This window comes from Siphateles boraxobius, unplaced genomic scaffold, assembly GCF_051911475.1.
Source record: "Siphateles boraxobius isolate OS27281-9 unplaced genomic scaffold, OSU_SipBor_1 41, whole genome shotgun sequence".
Classification (NCBI taxonomy): Eukaryota; Metazoa; Chordata; class Actinopteri; order Cypriniformes; family Leuciscidae; genus Siphateles; species Siphateles boraxobius.
Genome location: NW_027509042.1, coordinates 39,633,283 through 39,650,025, shown reverse-complemented (window position 1 = coordinate 39,650,025; position 16,743 = coordinate 39,633,283). Strand labels below are relative to the sequence as shown.

Here is a 16,743-nt window from a genome sequence, read left to right as displayed (position 1 = left end):
GAATACATTTTAAAAATGTAATTTATTCCTGTGATGGCGAAGCTACATTTTCAGCATCACTCTTTAGTGTCACACGATCCTTCAGAATTCATTCTAATATGCTGATTTGTTGCTCAAGAAACATGTCAATTATTATCAAAAACAGTTGTGCTGCTTAATGCTTTTGTATAAACTGCAAAAAAAAAAAAAAATCAAGATTCTTTGATCAATAGAAAGTTCAAAAGAAGTATTGATTTGAAATCGAAAATCTTTCGTAACATAATAAATGTTACTGTCACTTTTGATCAATCAATGCATCCTTTAATGCATCTTTGAAAAAATATATCTTACTGACCCCAAACATTTGAATGATAGTGCAAGCATTTTTGAATGGGGATGAATTCTTTGACTGAAGAATACATTGAACAGTCTGACTGCGCTGTATGTATGTTCTGGTCTCCAAGGTTGTCAGATTCTCACCAGAAAAGCAGCTATAGCTCCTCCAGTGAGATATCCAGCGAGAACATCAGACCAGTGGTTGCGGTACTCAGCCACACGCACGATGCCCACCAGAACAGCCAATGACACGAGAGTCAGACAGAGAGTGGGTTTGGTCAGCCTTGTGCCTTTTGTCTTCCATACCAGAGTTACATACATCTGCAAAAAAACACAAAAATACACATATTTCACGACAATTCGCTAAGCTTTATACTATGCAATTTAACATTGCAATATACAACATTTGTTGTAGGGTGCTTCTCACAGCACCTTAAATATACAGTAGATTTATCCATGCATAATACTCTTGTCTAATCATTTGCCAACTAAACTCTGCCCATTATATCCTTTTATTTGTGATAGATGTGTTTTTACTTTTTTACTAAACTCTGCCTGAAGGGCAACAGCAGCATCTCAGAGTCTTCTCTTCACTGTTGCAGGAGTTTATTGTGTGCTGCTCAATGAAGCTTCTGTTTCTCAAACTATGACTCTGATGTCCTCCTCATCTTGATGTCTGGGCTGTTCACTTTTCTCTGTGCTGGTTGGATTGAGTAGTCTATGTAATAGTCGTCATCCCTTAAAAGATCTACACACTAATGGGGCTAATATGTTTCTAGAGAAACTTTTTTTTTTTTTTAAACTTGTTGCTCTTTTTATACTCAAAATTTGACTTGAAACTTGAAAGTATACACCGATTTACAAGAAATACAATTTACAAATTGCAAGTGTACTCTATAGTTCAGTGCAAAAATGCAAAAAACACTGCACCACTGCCGTCTCCACACTTCATTAAAGCTGTATAATCATTCTCAAGTGTGATAATAATAGGAAAAAGATCTTGAGTACCAAATCAACACATTATGATCATTTCTTAAGGATTATATAACATACACTTTCCCACACTGGATTAATGGCTGCTGAAAATGGGGCTTTGCTGTCACAGCATTGCATTATTCATTAAAAAAAAAAAACTAAAAATTGAAAACAGTTATTTCAAACAGTAACAATCATTTACATTATCTCTACTTTGTACTGTATATTGATTAATTAAATTCAAAAACATAAAACTCTTAAGAAATTACATTACATTACAGATTATATACTATATTCTTAATTATATTTTGATTAATTAAATGCTACATTGGTTAATAGAATTATGAATTTCTTTCGAAAACAAAAAAATTCTTAAGAAATTATATTGTAAACTGGGGTTTGCCATCACAGCACAAAAACTTAATTTTAAAAATATCTAAAAATATAAAACAGTTATTTTAAACATTTGTAAATACTATGTTTTTTTATTTGTAGTTTGATTAATTAAATGGCACATTTGGTTATTAGAAGTATGAATTTCTTTCAAAAACATAAAATGTATAAAGGAATTAAATTGCAGTTTTGCTATCATGGCAAAAAATTAAATAAGAAAATAAAAAATATCTAAATTTATTTACAAAAAATTGACATTAATAATTATTTACTATATTATGTTTTTCATTGTATTATAATTAATTAAACGCCACATTGGTGAATAGAATTATGAATTTCTTTAACATCATTTTGCCATCATGGTAAAAAAAAAATTCTAATATATATATATATATATATATATATATATATATATATATATATCAGCACTACTGCGGGAGAGGCAAGGATGACAGTGATTTCTACATATGCTGTGTCATGTCTGATGTATACTCACCACCGTATAGACAGCGGAGTACATACTCAGTGCCGCGTCCTTCGAGGGGAATGATTTGCGGGCAGAGGTGATGAGGTACGGGTTTCCGGTGCAGGCTCTCCGCTCTGTGATGTACTGCAGCGCTGAATGGCAGCCCAGTGCGGTGTAGTTTGGCCGGCATGTAGACAGGAAGTGAGGTGTCTGGTTTCCTGTCACTACCTGCCCTGCATTGGCAAATATGGTGGTGGTAAAGAGGCCAAAAGAATACACACCTGAGAACAAGAGGAAGAGGGGGGAGGAGGGGTAATTATTAACCACTTGATAATTATAAGATGATTTTTACATGCTGGCCATTTAGAGTAGTGTTGATATACACTATATATGATATAAACAAAGTCTGAAGGCAGTAAGATTATTTTGTTTTAAGATTAAATTGATCACATTTAGACCTGTAATAATACAAAATAGAGTGTGTTACAATTTCCCCCGGTCTCCCTAATGATGCTGAAAATTCAGCTTTGCGTCAGGAATAAATTACATTTCAAATATATTAGAATAGAATAATGCCCAAAATGGCAGAAAAAAAGTTGAAACGTGGCAGGAAAACTTTGATTCTATATTTGAATAAGAACCCAAGAAGTAAAGAAAACCAGAGGCAATGCTTACCAAGGAAGCGAATGATGCGTCTCAGCAGTGGGTTGAAAAAGCAGCAGTCAGCCGCTATAATGGTCTTCTCCTGTGTGGCCTCAGGTTTAGTGAAGAAGGATGCGAGCTCCCCCATCAGTATCTGCAGGAGACAGACGTGGGAATGAGATTTCTCATGTGCATAAAGCTTACAGAGAACAGTGCTTAGGGGGAACCACAATATTTATTTTCCTTAAACTGATTTCCAGATTGCCAAATGTACAAGGCAACATTTGTCACTGTCCAGAATTTACACGAAATTCAAGAGAACGATATAATCTCATTTTCAATCCCATGAATGTATAAATGCTAAATGTAGGCTTTATATCATGTTCAATGTGTAGTAGGCTAATGAGACCACATTCATAAAACATGAATCCGATTCCTCACAGATTGGAAAGCAATACATGCTGACAAATAAAAGTGTCCATGATAAAAAACAAAAAAAATTAACTCTGAAAAGTGTTCTTAGAAATATATAGGACTTAATTTATGTCGGTTATATGGTTTTGACAATCTTGAATTTTTTTGTTTTGAAAACCATTTTCTAGAAAGGTTTACTTAGACCATACATCTTTATACAGTTTTGAAATGTATGTACAAATATCATGAATTATTCATTCATACATAATATTCTTTTTTGTTTTGTGTTTTTTTCTGCATGTTGGTTGCACCATCTGACTTTATACTTTAAGCCACCACTACCACCAAAAATAGCTAATTTACTTTTAATTCAGGAATTAAAAACATCTTCATCATATATGCAGTGTTTTCATAAGTCATTGTATGAATGAACTGCATTTTTAGTAATTACACTCAATGAAAAACTAATTATATCAATACCAAGAAACATGGACAAGCAGAAAATACTTTTAAAAAGACACAATTTGCCATGGTGTTTAGTGTCTGAGTTAGTTGCACTTGTGAAAAAGTTCAGTTGCCTCAAACAGCAGACGTCAGGTGACACACCATTTGAAGTGTTAATTAACCTAAAGTCTTTTACCTATTTAACCTGCAAAGACATGAAGATCCAGGTCAGCGTGTTGTAAAGTGGTGCTTGTTATTACGCATTGTTGCCTGTGCTAAAATATCTCTTTATCCGATGTCTAATGCTTATTTTTTACCAATGCCACTCCAGCCCTCTCACAGAGGGAAAATGAAGATTATTCAGGGACATAAAAGCCTGAAATTTCAGAGTGACCTTCAAATGTTTAGTGATGTCCCATGAATGATGTTTTTTGGGCCATATTGTGGCATTTTGAGGGCTCTTGTGTTGCGGTTTAGCAAAAAAAGGTGAAAATAGACAGAGAAAAAAAGAGAGAATGAATATTTCACTAGAACATCCTTGATATATCCGAGTGCACTGAAGCCGCAGTGTTGAAGCAGCAGTGATATGCAACCATTATGCTTTCAAATCCTTAACACACATCATGATTAAAAAACACATCTGCCCTGAAGAGTTTCAAAACTCTGGGAAAACACACACACACAGATAGATAAAAACATTTGGAGTTCAATGAATGCCTCAGTGTCAAACATTAAAGGAGCTCAAAGCACTATCAGAGTAGAGTTCACATTTAACATTAGGGTTGTTCTATATTTTGGTAACTTCTGCGTTATCCTTCTGTAAAATAAAGCTGGGTAAAACATTTATTCAAAATGAATAAACGGTTCAGTCATTTAAAGGAAAAGTTAATTCTGTAAATAGAATAATAATTCTGTTATTATTTATTAATTCTCATAGATCACTCCAAACTCATATGACTTTGCTTTTTCAATGGAACACATGCTCATTTTCAATATTGAGAAACAGAGTAGTTTTAGCAACTAGGAAAATGTACATCTTCACCCTTTATTTAAATATATATATATATATATATATATATATATATATATATATATATATAAAAATAGTTAAAGTCTTTGTAAGCATATTGCGTATTGTGCTTGGAATCAATTGTTTTATTTGTGATAACGCAATGAAAAACTCCAAATTGTGCGGACATCGTTTTTGTTCATGGCTGTCATACAAATATATTATGAATACATGAAAAAATTAGAGAACCAATTAATTATTAATAACTGATTATGTTGTAGGCATGCTTTTTGTTCTGTGATCTTTTTGTTATATGAATTTTTTTTGCATAGTAAAATAAAACATGTAGCCTTAAAAGTTTGAATAATTATATATATTTTTCTCATATTTTGATGGTTTAATAATTAAACTTAATACAATTTAACAAATTTGGCCATTACTCTATATAAGATTTGAAAGTGGTGATAAAGGAATATCATTTCTGTGATTTAAATCTTGGTCTGATTACCACAAATTATGACTTCAGAAGACTTAATATGGCATCATAATATGGACAACCTTTATGGTACTTCAATGGAGATTTTCAGCACATTAGGAGACATAAAAAAAACAATTTCTATCACGTTTTTGTTTAAAATGGCAAAGTTAGGTTTACTTAATTTTAACCTATAAAGTTAGCATGAAATTAATATTCACCCAATCATTTTCTAAATTTTCTTATTGTCGACATTTTATCCTTGCATACATTTCATTTTAATAAAATGTGACGGTGAATCATAAAACCAGTCAGCACGGGTATATTTAGCAATAGCCAACAATACATTGCATCCTAAAATCATTAGGATATTAAGTAAAGATCATGACCATGAAGCTATTTTGTAAATTTCTTACCGTAAATATTTTAAATTATTTATTTGTGTGAGTGAATGCAGCACAATCGCGAGCATAACTGGACAACAGAGATTTTCTCAATGTCTCGATTTTTTTTGCACCCCCAGAATCCAGATTTTCAAATAGTTGTATCTCGGCCAAATATTGGAAAGCTTATTGATTCAGCTCTCGTGTTGTTATAAATCTCAATTTAAAAAAATGGACCAATGTGACTGGTTTTGTGGTCCATGGTCACAAATGTCATAATGATCTTGTGGTGAAAAAGATTTGTCTTTGGTGACGTATGTACAATCATTTAGTCCTCTTAAACCCTGCAAGCTCACATTCATCTGCCTCCACTTTTGAGTACATTTCCCATATCTCGAAATCCAATCCTTTTACGATAATCTTCTGAATAAATTTCAATCGGATGAACAGTACATCATTTAATACGGCAAAAATTATCTGTTGCTTCTTCTTTTTCATCATGTCTCCTTTTTGTGTCAAATGGGTTTGGAACGAATGGGTGAGTAAATAAAGACAAAACTTTCATGTTTGTGTGAATTATCCTTTTAATTTATTGTTTGAACTGTAGCGGCAGAATTATTTTACAGTGACATTGTCAGTTGCATTTTGCTGTGGTTTGCTGGATTTTGCTACAGATAACAAGAACGAAACTGAGAAACCAGCAACAGGTTCTCAGTGCTCAGTACTAGCAGCAAACCCCAAAGCCAACATTCTGGATCCTCACTAAACAGACAAAGAGGGAGCTGTCAGTGTCATTTCGTGTAAATTAAGACACTAGGTTTAACTTGTCTTCTAGAAGCTGTAGCTAGAGAGGAAAAAAAACATGATCTTTAGAGTGGATTAATGGAAGCTGTTGAAGTGAAGGGCTTACATGTTTAATTGATGAAACAGCTCTGCTGACTCTGAAGACTTTGAGGGAAAGACAGAGACAGGGGACAAGGCAAAGCAAAAGAACATGGTGAGAAACAGTTCGATAAACCACCGAAAGAAACAGATCGATAAACCACCGAAAGAGGGAGAAATAAAAGAGGAAGGAGAGATGGTAGCTGAAGTGGCGGGCCTGTCTGTTTCCTAAGGAAATCATGTGTACATCGTCGACACAGACGTTTCGTGGCAGCTGAGAATGCTGTCAAATCCAAAGCTTCTAGCAGAAAAGTAGAGCACCAAAATATGCAAGCACTTAGCGATGTTGAAAACCCTCTACTGTGGGTGTCAGATTGTCGGTCAAAAAATAAACCATACAAGCACCACCGAATGCCGAATGATCCGAACATTCTGGCAAAGGTGTCATGAAAACAAATACAATCGGATGAAGTACTGCAAATCATGTAATCAAATCAGCAACAATATTACAATGTAAAACAATAGATGTATAGTCATTGGCAATATGTATAAATGTACATATCTACATTGATGAGTCAAAACTTTATGACCACCTGCCTAATATGCTGTTGGTCCTCTGCGTACTGCCAAAACAGTGCCGGCCCGCGAGGCAAGGACTCCTGAAGGTGTACTGTGTTTTTAGGCACAATGACATTAGCAGATACTTCAAGTCATGTAGGCTGCGAGGTGGAGCGGCCATGGATTGAACTTGTTGGTCCAGCACATCCTAAAGATGCTCAATTGGATTGAGATCTGGGAAATTTGGAGGCCAGGGCAGCACCGTGAAATGTTCCTTCCTGAACAATCTGTGCAGTGTGAGTTATCCTGCTGAAAGAGGCCACCAGGGAACAACATTGTCATGAAGGGGTGGACCTGGTCTGTAACAATGTTGACGTCCACATGAATGGCCGGACCCAGGGTTTCCCAGCAGAACGTTGCCCAGAGCGTCACACTCCCTCCACCAGCTTGTCGTCGTCGTCCCACAGTGCATCTTGGTGCCGTCACTTCCCCAGGTTTACAGGGATGTAAAAGAAAACGAGACTAATGAGACTGGACGACCTTCTTCCACTGCTCCAAGGTCCAGTTCCAACACTTCTGTGCCCATTGGAGGCACTTACAACGGTGGACAGGGGTCATAGGCTCCCTGATTGGTCTGAGGCTACGCAGCCCCATACACAGCAGAGTGTGATGCAAAGTGTGTTGTGACACATTCCTTCTGTGACACATTCCTTCCATAGCCATCATTACAATTTTGTGTAACTTGTGCCACAATGGACCTTCTGTTTGACTCGGACCAGACGGGATAGCCTTTGTTGTCCTTGTGCATCGATGAGCCTTGGGCTTCCAACACCCTGTCGCCGGTTTGTGGTTTTTCCCTCCTCAGACCACTGTTAGTAAATTCTCACCACTGCTGACCGGGAGAACACCAGAAGCCTCAGAACTTTATTCCCCTCCATTTCTCCTGCATCCAATACATTGATTATGAGAACTTTCTTACAATCTAATTTTCCCAGACCTTAATATGTGGCCTTGTTAGGAGATGATCAGTGATATTCGCTTCACCTGTAACTGGTCATAGGTCACACCAACTCAACTACTAGTGGGTGACCAACTCAACACCAACTCAACTTCATCATTCACTCATTCACAATGCTACATGGGAGTGGACGTCCACCTCTATCGCACTGATATGTTTACCACAGTTCTCTGATTACTGGATAACATTATTAAAAACTGATCTTTTTAAGATTATGGCTATGCAGTTCTTCACATGGAATTTGTCATTCTAATTTGCTTACGCTGATTACGATTAAGTTGAAATACCACTGACTTCTGACTTCAGTAGATGCATCTACCATTGATAACATCATGGTAGTTTTGTACTGACATCAAATTCTCTATGTATGAAGAAGGGATGAAATGACAAAAATATCTGGAACCCAACTGTTGCACAGTACTGTCTAAAGGAAGGTAAAAAAAATGGGATGGCATTTTTACATCAGATCGGATGATCAGAAGTACTTGAACCACCAACTGTTATTTTACCCATAAACTTGGCAAGTGTCTAAATACAAAAAAATACTAAATTAACTTTAATTATGGCATTTGACAAAGGTCAAATTAAATGAGAAGTATTGTGAAAATACATCATTAAGAAATTAAATTTCTCAGAGGATGCCTGAGCCAAATTTTTTTTTTTGATTGTGAAAATTTGCAGATTGTGTGAAGAAAAAGACAGACGTGCATGATTAAGTCATAAAGCATGCCTGCCAAATTTACATAACCCTGTCTTGTCTGACACTGCACCTTACTGAAAAGGCTAGGGGCCAAGTGCATAAACACAGCCATTATGTTAACACTGTCTTAAGAACTAGAAGTTACCCATGGAGTAATCTTAATTTTCAGATTCAAATTGCTAATTTATTTCTTAAAAAGTTATGACCAGTCTTAAAGAGAAAAACTTGTAAGATTATAGTCAAAGCTGTTTATGTAACCAGCTACAGCTTATTCAACATAAATGTCCATACTGGTCAAAGCTGGTTATTGGTGCTGGTCTAGCTGTTAGACTTGTGTGGTGAAGCTGGTTGACCAAACAAATCTAGCTTGTTGCTTAAGGAACCTGGTGGGAACCCCAGTACATCAAGTCTTCTATGATGATGACCAAAAACAACATATAGTTATGATTTAACATTTCTGCAGGATGGTGCCCCTGGAACAACCATGGTTTGTGGAGCTGGAGCGTATCACACTACCAACATTACTAGACATTTCACCGGCAGTGCAAAGCCCCAGGTCTTGGCCTACTTCTCTGGGTACTTATAATATACCGTACAGTTCATAGTGACATAGAACAATATTAATAATTCATTATACACTTCATGTGCCAGGGGCTTTTTGGAAAAGGAGAACGGTCATCGTTTCTAGAGAGAAGTGGGAAAAGAACAGAATTGCTACGGTAAGATACTACTGTAATATATGAAAAGTAATAGTTCGACCTAAAGAAATTAAAATTCTGTCATCATTTATTCACCCTCACATCATTCCAAATAAGAATGTTTTTTTTTCTTCTGTGGAACTAAAAAGCAGCTCATGACTTATCCAAGGTCAAAGAACATTTACATTTTTTCATAATATACATTGAAGCATCACCTCTTTTCTCACAGTGTCTAAAAAAATTGGATCAAGGATCCTGTCTCTCTAAACCAGGGGTGTCCAAATTCAGTCCTGGAGGGCCACTGTCCTGTAGAGTTTAGCTCTAGCCAGACTCAACACACCTGCCTGGAAGTTTCTAGCCTATAAGACCTTGATTAGCTGGTGGTCCAGGTGTGTTTAATTGGGGTTGGAGCTAAACTCTGCAGGACAGTGGCCCTCCAGGACTGAGTTTGGACATCCTAGCTCTAAACCCATCCTTTCCGAGAGCCTACTCTGCTGTGATTGGTCGGATGGCCCAGCCTGTTGTGATTGTTCTACCGCTAAAAGCGCATATCAGAAACCAACCACATCTGAATTTCAGCTCCGGAAGCTTCCTCAGCACTTTATACATAGTGATACGAACAATAACGATGGCGTCAGTTTTACTGTGTCAATTCGATCCTGTGCCCTCATCCTTAGAAAGTGCTTGCAAAGTGTTGCTCTCACAGCACAAAAAAAGCGACTTCTCAACATGTTGACGACACAAAGCAAACTCTTCCAGACCTCATCTATAACTACAGTGTTTTGAGGGCAGAGCAAACATTGTTCGAGGCCAGCCAATAGGCTCGTGTTATGCAAATTAGTTACAAACCCACGTAGGTTAGTGCAGAGCAATTTTTTCAAAGGCTCTGGGTTAGTGCAGGAAATCTGGAATTTGTTTCAAGCATTAATTTCTTTCTTTTGGGAGGCAATAACTCCATTTAAAGTATCGTGCATTTTTATCTTTGAAACTTTGCAACGCCTTTCCCTACACCACAGCTCATGTTTCGTATTTGTTTTTCCACACATTACCTTGTTCACGTGAAAAGCAGCAGCATTAACCTTCTGCTAACTTTCTTATTTGCTGTTCCACATTAAAAAAACAAGTACCGGTAATTCGGACTTTGAACAACATAAGGGTGAGTAAATGACGACAGAAATGAAGAACAAATTGGACATCAGCTTATTCAGAAATTATACACTTCTTCAACACACACTAACTGTTTGCTCAGCAGACTTTCCAGTTCCTCCTGAGACTGGCAGGCCGCTTAGGATCTTTTCCAGGTGACATGTTCGAGGATACATGCGAGGCGAATACACCCTGCTCTGTTTTCATAGCGTTACCATGGCATCACTATGACAGCTGATGCACTCATGCTCCTGCTAATCCAATGCAGATCACAAATAGACCGCACCACATCACAGATCACATTCATTTCCACATGCTGTCAGACAAATTTTTAGCTGTCGTTTGAATACACTAAACTGAGATACCAGTACCAGTTTGTTTGCATTGATCTTTTCTGCGCATAATGTGTGTCCACTGTTATCACAACCTTCTTACATTCCTTTCGTCTAGTTGCTCTTTTCTCTTGCCCTTTTTGTGGGTTTTACACTCTGTCATTTCTCATTTCTGGGATTTTGTCCTTCTGTCTTCCTGCTGGCATCTCTCCAAGTACCATATAGAGAAACTGGGTTAGCATCATTGCTCTATCTCTCTCTACCAGCACCAGCTCTTCTTTTCTCTTCATGCTTTATTCTCTTCTTTAAACTCAACATGAAATCTAATTTGACCCCATTTATTTCCCTAAAGCATCTTTTTAGCCCCATTGTGGATTATTCATCAGTGCACATTACTGCGAGGAAAAACAAATGCTTGTCTCATGTAATCATTCTTCAAAATGTAATGAAACTCTTCCTCTGAAATGCCTTTCCTTTGTGATGCAGGTCTAAAATACAGAGTGCTATTCGTTAGCATTCCCATCTCAATGGAAGTTGCTCAGCTTGGGCAGGACATGGTTTGAAATCTGCCAAATTCTGGGTGCAGAGCTGCAGCCATGTGTCTTCAGCCGTAAACGCCAAATGACTAATCACTTTGCAGCTGCAGAAAGATGACTGCATGACAACACTTTTTGGCTGATGGCACCACAAGACTGCACAAAAAACCTTAATCATTAAAGGCGGGGTAGGTAAGTCTGAGAAACTAGCAGAAAACTGATGGATTTTGAAAGTATCCAACAGGGAAACTCCCACCCCCTTCCTTCTGAGCTCATTCCAAAGCCATGCTCCCAAAACACTTGAACGCGCAATGCCAATCGCTCAGCTGGAGGACGCGTTTACCAGTGCGGAGCAGAGAGGAGCGCAGTGCGATGGAGTGACATCATGTCAGAATCACGGGTAATAAAATACCTTTTTGACTGCTCTTTCTCTGTCATAATTTTGAGACTTCGTGGCTTGCGGTACGCGCCTCTCCTCTTCCGAAATGAGCAAGTCAACCGAGTGCGCGCATGTGGGCAGCTCCTGTTGCAGCAGTGCTGGTAGTCATAGCAACGAGGGAGAGTGACAGTCGCCCAGTCAATCAGAGCACTCAGTCCGAATGGAATAATGAGCTGTGTTTATTGGATTTTCAGAGTACTTACATTTTAGATGTGTTGGTATATAAAGACAGTTTAAACAAATTTGGCAAAAAGTGTTTTAGAAACACATTGCCTACCCCACCTTTAACCTGACCTGTGAAATCAAAGTCCTTCAAAACAAACAGAGTACTGCTAAAATATATGCTTTAATATTATAAAATATTTAAATATTTCTTTTAAAAAAACTCTTAGCTGATGTCACCTATCCTTTTATTTTCCAACCACTCACCTGCAACCACCTGACTCCTTTCTGGTTACGCCAACTTTTAACGACCCAATCATTTCCCATTCAAAATAAAAGTCCCATTTTTTTCTCAGTTAGTTTCCCTTTTCACATAACTGATAGTGATGTCAGGGATGATCAATTAAGTAGATAGTATTTTTATTTTATTTTAAAATCATACATTTTTGATTAATATACATTATCGTTCAAAAGTTTAGGGTCGGTAAGATTTTATTTTGTGGAAACCATACTACGTTTTTTTTTTGTAGTGGTTGAAAGTAAAAACAAAACAGCATTCATTTGAAAAAGTATTTTTGAAATCGAAGTCTTTACTGTCACTTTTAATCATTGTAATGTGTATTCCCTGAAAAAAGTATTAATTTCTTTAAAACAACATTTTACAAAACTTTCATATGGTACTGTAATTATTCATTTCTTTACGTTTAATTAATTTAACTTTATTATCCACCAATGTGGACATTTTTCTTTGGCTTCTCATAAGACACAAAAGTTCTACACAATTAAGACAGATATATTATAAATAATACATAATACAGCAAATAAAACATTTTGTAATTTTATTAATCTTCTTATTTTAATGCAAATTTTTCAATTGAGCCTTTTCTCTTTAGAAACATTTCCTTTTTTTGTTAATGAATATATTGTTTATTGCTAGTTTTAGTTGTTATTCACTAATAATTTTGATTTGAGGTCCTCTTTTCTAAACTCAAATACATATTTTACTGCTTACTGTGCACACTTCCTGCTTTCTTACTACCTTTTTTTTGCTTTCTTGCTACCTAGCAACCTTGTAGAATCACCCTTTCGTGATGCTATCTGCCTGCCATGCTTTTCATGTGAAGGTCACAGCAGTGCACGATGCTTGGGTTGAGCTCATGTGAAAAGGCCTTCATGTTCTCCATTTTTCACATTTCCATCCACAAACAGTCCCTTTTTTCTTTCTTTCTTCTAGCACATCCCTCGCTCCATGCCCACAGTGCCGACTCCCAGTGTTCCCGAGGCTGAGTAGGAGTGTTAAACAAAAGCTGATGCTTTAATCTAAGGCTTACTAAGATTAGGCCGAGGATCGTCTCCACAGAGAGAGGTTAAACGCATCCGCTGGGCATTGCTGTACACTTACAAGAGCGGATGACACGGATCTCAATAAGAATATGTGTGTGTGTGAGCCTCTCTCTCTCTCTTTCTCCATTCCTCTTTTTACACCCTATTCTCCATCAATAATGTTTTCCTATTTCACTGCCTTGCTCAAACACTTATTAGTAAGGTAAACTGGATAGTTTCAGGATTGATGGTGCCCAATTAAAACTCATCTCATTTGTGTTTTTAAAAGAACATTGTCATTTTAACTGTAAAAAACTAAGAATGCTAAAGTAAAAAGCTGTTAATGCGGTGACATACTGTAATAAATCTAATGAGACATTTCATGTAATTTTACAGTAAAATCCAGTTAAATGTACAGTTTTTGGAAGTGAAAAAGAACAGCTTATAGTTTACAGTTAAAAAACATGTAAATTGGCATCAAATTTCGATTTCAATCAAATCAGAAATTAAAATCTGCGTGACATCTCATATTTGACATTTTTTTTGTCGAATTGACTTTTTTTTTGTCGAACTGTTTCTTGGTTTTTCTTCTCAGTTATGGACATTAGGGTTTTCATGTTACATCTTATGTTTATATTTATTATATAACTTGTTACATAATTAATGTTCATTCCATTATATTAGTCATGTGACCACGAGAGTGTTTTTTGATTTGTGTGCATGCCACTGTGTGCACCTTCTATACATTAGTATTATCTCTGCTCATGACAAAGCTACCAAAAAAGCTATTCACATTTATAGTAAATTTTAGTTAAATCCGTGAAATAAAAATGTTTGCTACCGTTTTTTATAACCAGAGCTGCCTCCCCCCTCCCCCCAGTATATAGTGAGAACATCATCCCTTATCACAAGAACAATTATACAGCAATTAGTTCCTGTCCTCATATTTGATTGGCCGATCAGTACAGGGAAGTTTCACTGTTTACTCCAACTTTCTGTGTTCCCGGCATTCCTCTCTCTCTCTCTCTCTCTCTCTCTCTCTCTCTCTCTCTCATGTGAGCATCCTCAGACAAACAGAATGAGGTCACAGAAACACACTTATGGCAAACCCGCATTACTGGCATATAGGAGCACACAGTCCCCAAACATCCAGCATGAAAACTGAGTTGTGGCATCAGCCAGCTGCAGCTTCTCACTGGATGAAGCTGTAAATCTCTGCTGGACCAGAACTCGCTTCAGATCAAAGACACAGACTGTACCGGAGCTGCCATATTTACCAGAAAAACAGACTGCCAAAAACTCAGATAGCAGCATGAATAATTTAAGGTGTATTTGTTAGCATTTGTAGACTTCATTAAAGCACCATTAATGGAATAGTGTCATTATTTACTCACCCGTATGTTGTTCCAAACCTGCATGCTGTTCCTGGTACCAAATATATTTATTTTTTCCAATCAACGACAAAGAGGTGATCTGATTCTAAAAGTTTGTTCAAATCACTAATGAGAAATAATAAAAGTGATGCATTTATCAACAAATACTACTGATACAAAGCAGAAATTATTTACCTGACGTGGAAAGTTACGTTTAAAAGTAAAGCAGTATTGCTAATATACTTTTAATGGAAAGTAACGCATTGCGTTACTTTCTCTCACCTGGGTGGATTTGCTTGTTCTATTTCTATGTTTTGGAAAATGTAAACACCAAAAGGGAAATGAAAGAAAATGCCAAGTCCTGCCTGTACAGTAGAGGGCGCCACTCAAACAAACCTTTCAGCAATCCATTCTGGATTGACGAATAATAGGATGCAGGAGAAGAAAGTTCAACACTCTTACTTCAGCAATAAAAACAAAAAATGAAACACAAATATGATGGTTATTTAAAGCCATTTTTGCTTACAAGTATGGTTGAATTAGACCATCAGCAGGGTCAGCACCAAAGACATTGGTTAATAAAGTGAGATTAAATAGCCTACATAAAGTATATTTGTGTAAATTAACATATTTAATTATAGCAGGTTTGTGTAATATTCTTAGTTTGCATTTCACAGTTTTTATTCATTTTGACGAATACCGAATCTGTTTTTGTGCATGTGAGCTGAGTAAATGCCTGCTCACATTTAGTCTAGAACTACATTAAGCATCATGTTCACACAGCGCACACAACGCCTCTGCACTTACTCACGATTTCTCTCAATATGAAGACAGGAGAGGTGTCAGTCAATAAATGGGAAAACAATGGAACTTGCGTTACTTAAAAAAGTAAAAAAGCAATGCGTGACTTGTCTTTATTACTTAATTGAAAAAAAGGTAATCTGATGTAACTTTTAATGCATCTCCACTAACAATAAACGCAAACCTGGCAACGTTTCATTACTTTGGCTATTCTACATATCGCAGCAGTTCAGAATAATCTTGAGATTACAATACATTTGCGAAAGCAACCATGCTATTTTAGCTTGCTTCTGAAAGTCTTCGAGCTCTTTTTATTTCTCTGTTAATTGTCTACTACAAAGGTGGACATTCAAAGAAGACTTGGAATATATTTGTTAAGCTAATTTATTGTGATTTATTTTGTATATTCAGAGCTTGAAAGCCCTTCACTCTAATGGAATGGACCCCCTGGACATTGTTTTTGTGTTCGACAGAAGAAAGTCATATGGGTTTGGAATAAAAAAAAAATCATTTTTGGTGAACTATTTCTTTTATAGAATTTAAGGCTTTGTGAACTGAACACTACTCCCCCCTGTTAATGAGCTAGACGACAGTTTTCGTCCCTATTGACTTCCATTGTATTTTTTGTACATTCAATGGAAATCAAAACTCTTTGGTCACCAACATTCTTTAAAATGTGTTCAGCAGAAGAAAGAATCCATACAGGTTTGAAGTGAGTAAATGATGACATAATTTACATTTTTAGGTGGACTAGGCCTATAGCCAACCTATAAACTAGCTATACTGAAAAGGAACTGACCCCAATCCAGTATACTCAGTGGCCACTCTTTAGGGAACACAAACGTCTATGACTGCTGAGAATTAGAGGGCCACTTGACATCTTCAGATGTGGAGAGGCAGCGTGTCTCAATAATTAAGCCCTTCAGCGGGGTTCAAACGCATGTTTAGGCTACAGCACGAAAATCTGCGTTGTTTAAGGCGTTAGAATTGACGGGAGAGTTTTTTCCTTTTCACTATCATTGTTCATTTCCAGATTCAACTCTCAGCAAAAGATAGAAAGCACTAACCGCCCACACACACTCCAAGAACCCACATATTCACACACGTGCACACTCATACATGCACGCAGGCACACAGGGCGCAGATGCAAACGCTCACTATCCTCAAGACAAAGAGATAAAGGCAGTTACACACAAAGAGAGCATGCTCACAGATTCTCACACATGTTGAGAAAAAGAAGCCTTTGTCTGTGAAAAATA

The 16,743-nt window shown here is 36.8% G+C and overlaps 1 protein-coding gene across 4 annotated transcripts in view; it reads right to left on the bottom strand.

Moving 5' to 3' along the window:
- The window catches only part of plppr2b (phospholipid phosphatase related 2b), a 48,610-nt gene that overhangs the window by 5,759 nt on the left and 26,108 nt on the right, over positions 1–16,743 (bottom strand). For all 4 annotated transcript variants that reach the window (XM_077199650.1, XM_077199649.1, XM_077199651.1 and 1 more), the window contains exons 4-6: positions 2,825–2,945; positions 2,180–2,430; positions 460–636 (exon numbers count right to left, since the gene is read on the bottom strand). In XM_077199650.1, coding sequence (XP_077055765.1) covers positions 460–636; positions 2,180–2,430; positions 2,825–2,945 — 549 coding nt within the window. The remainder of the gene's footprint in view (positions 1–459; positions 637–2,179; positions 2,431–2,824; positions 2,946–16,743) is intronic.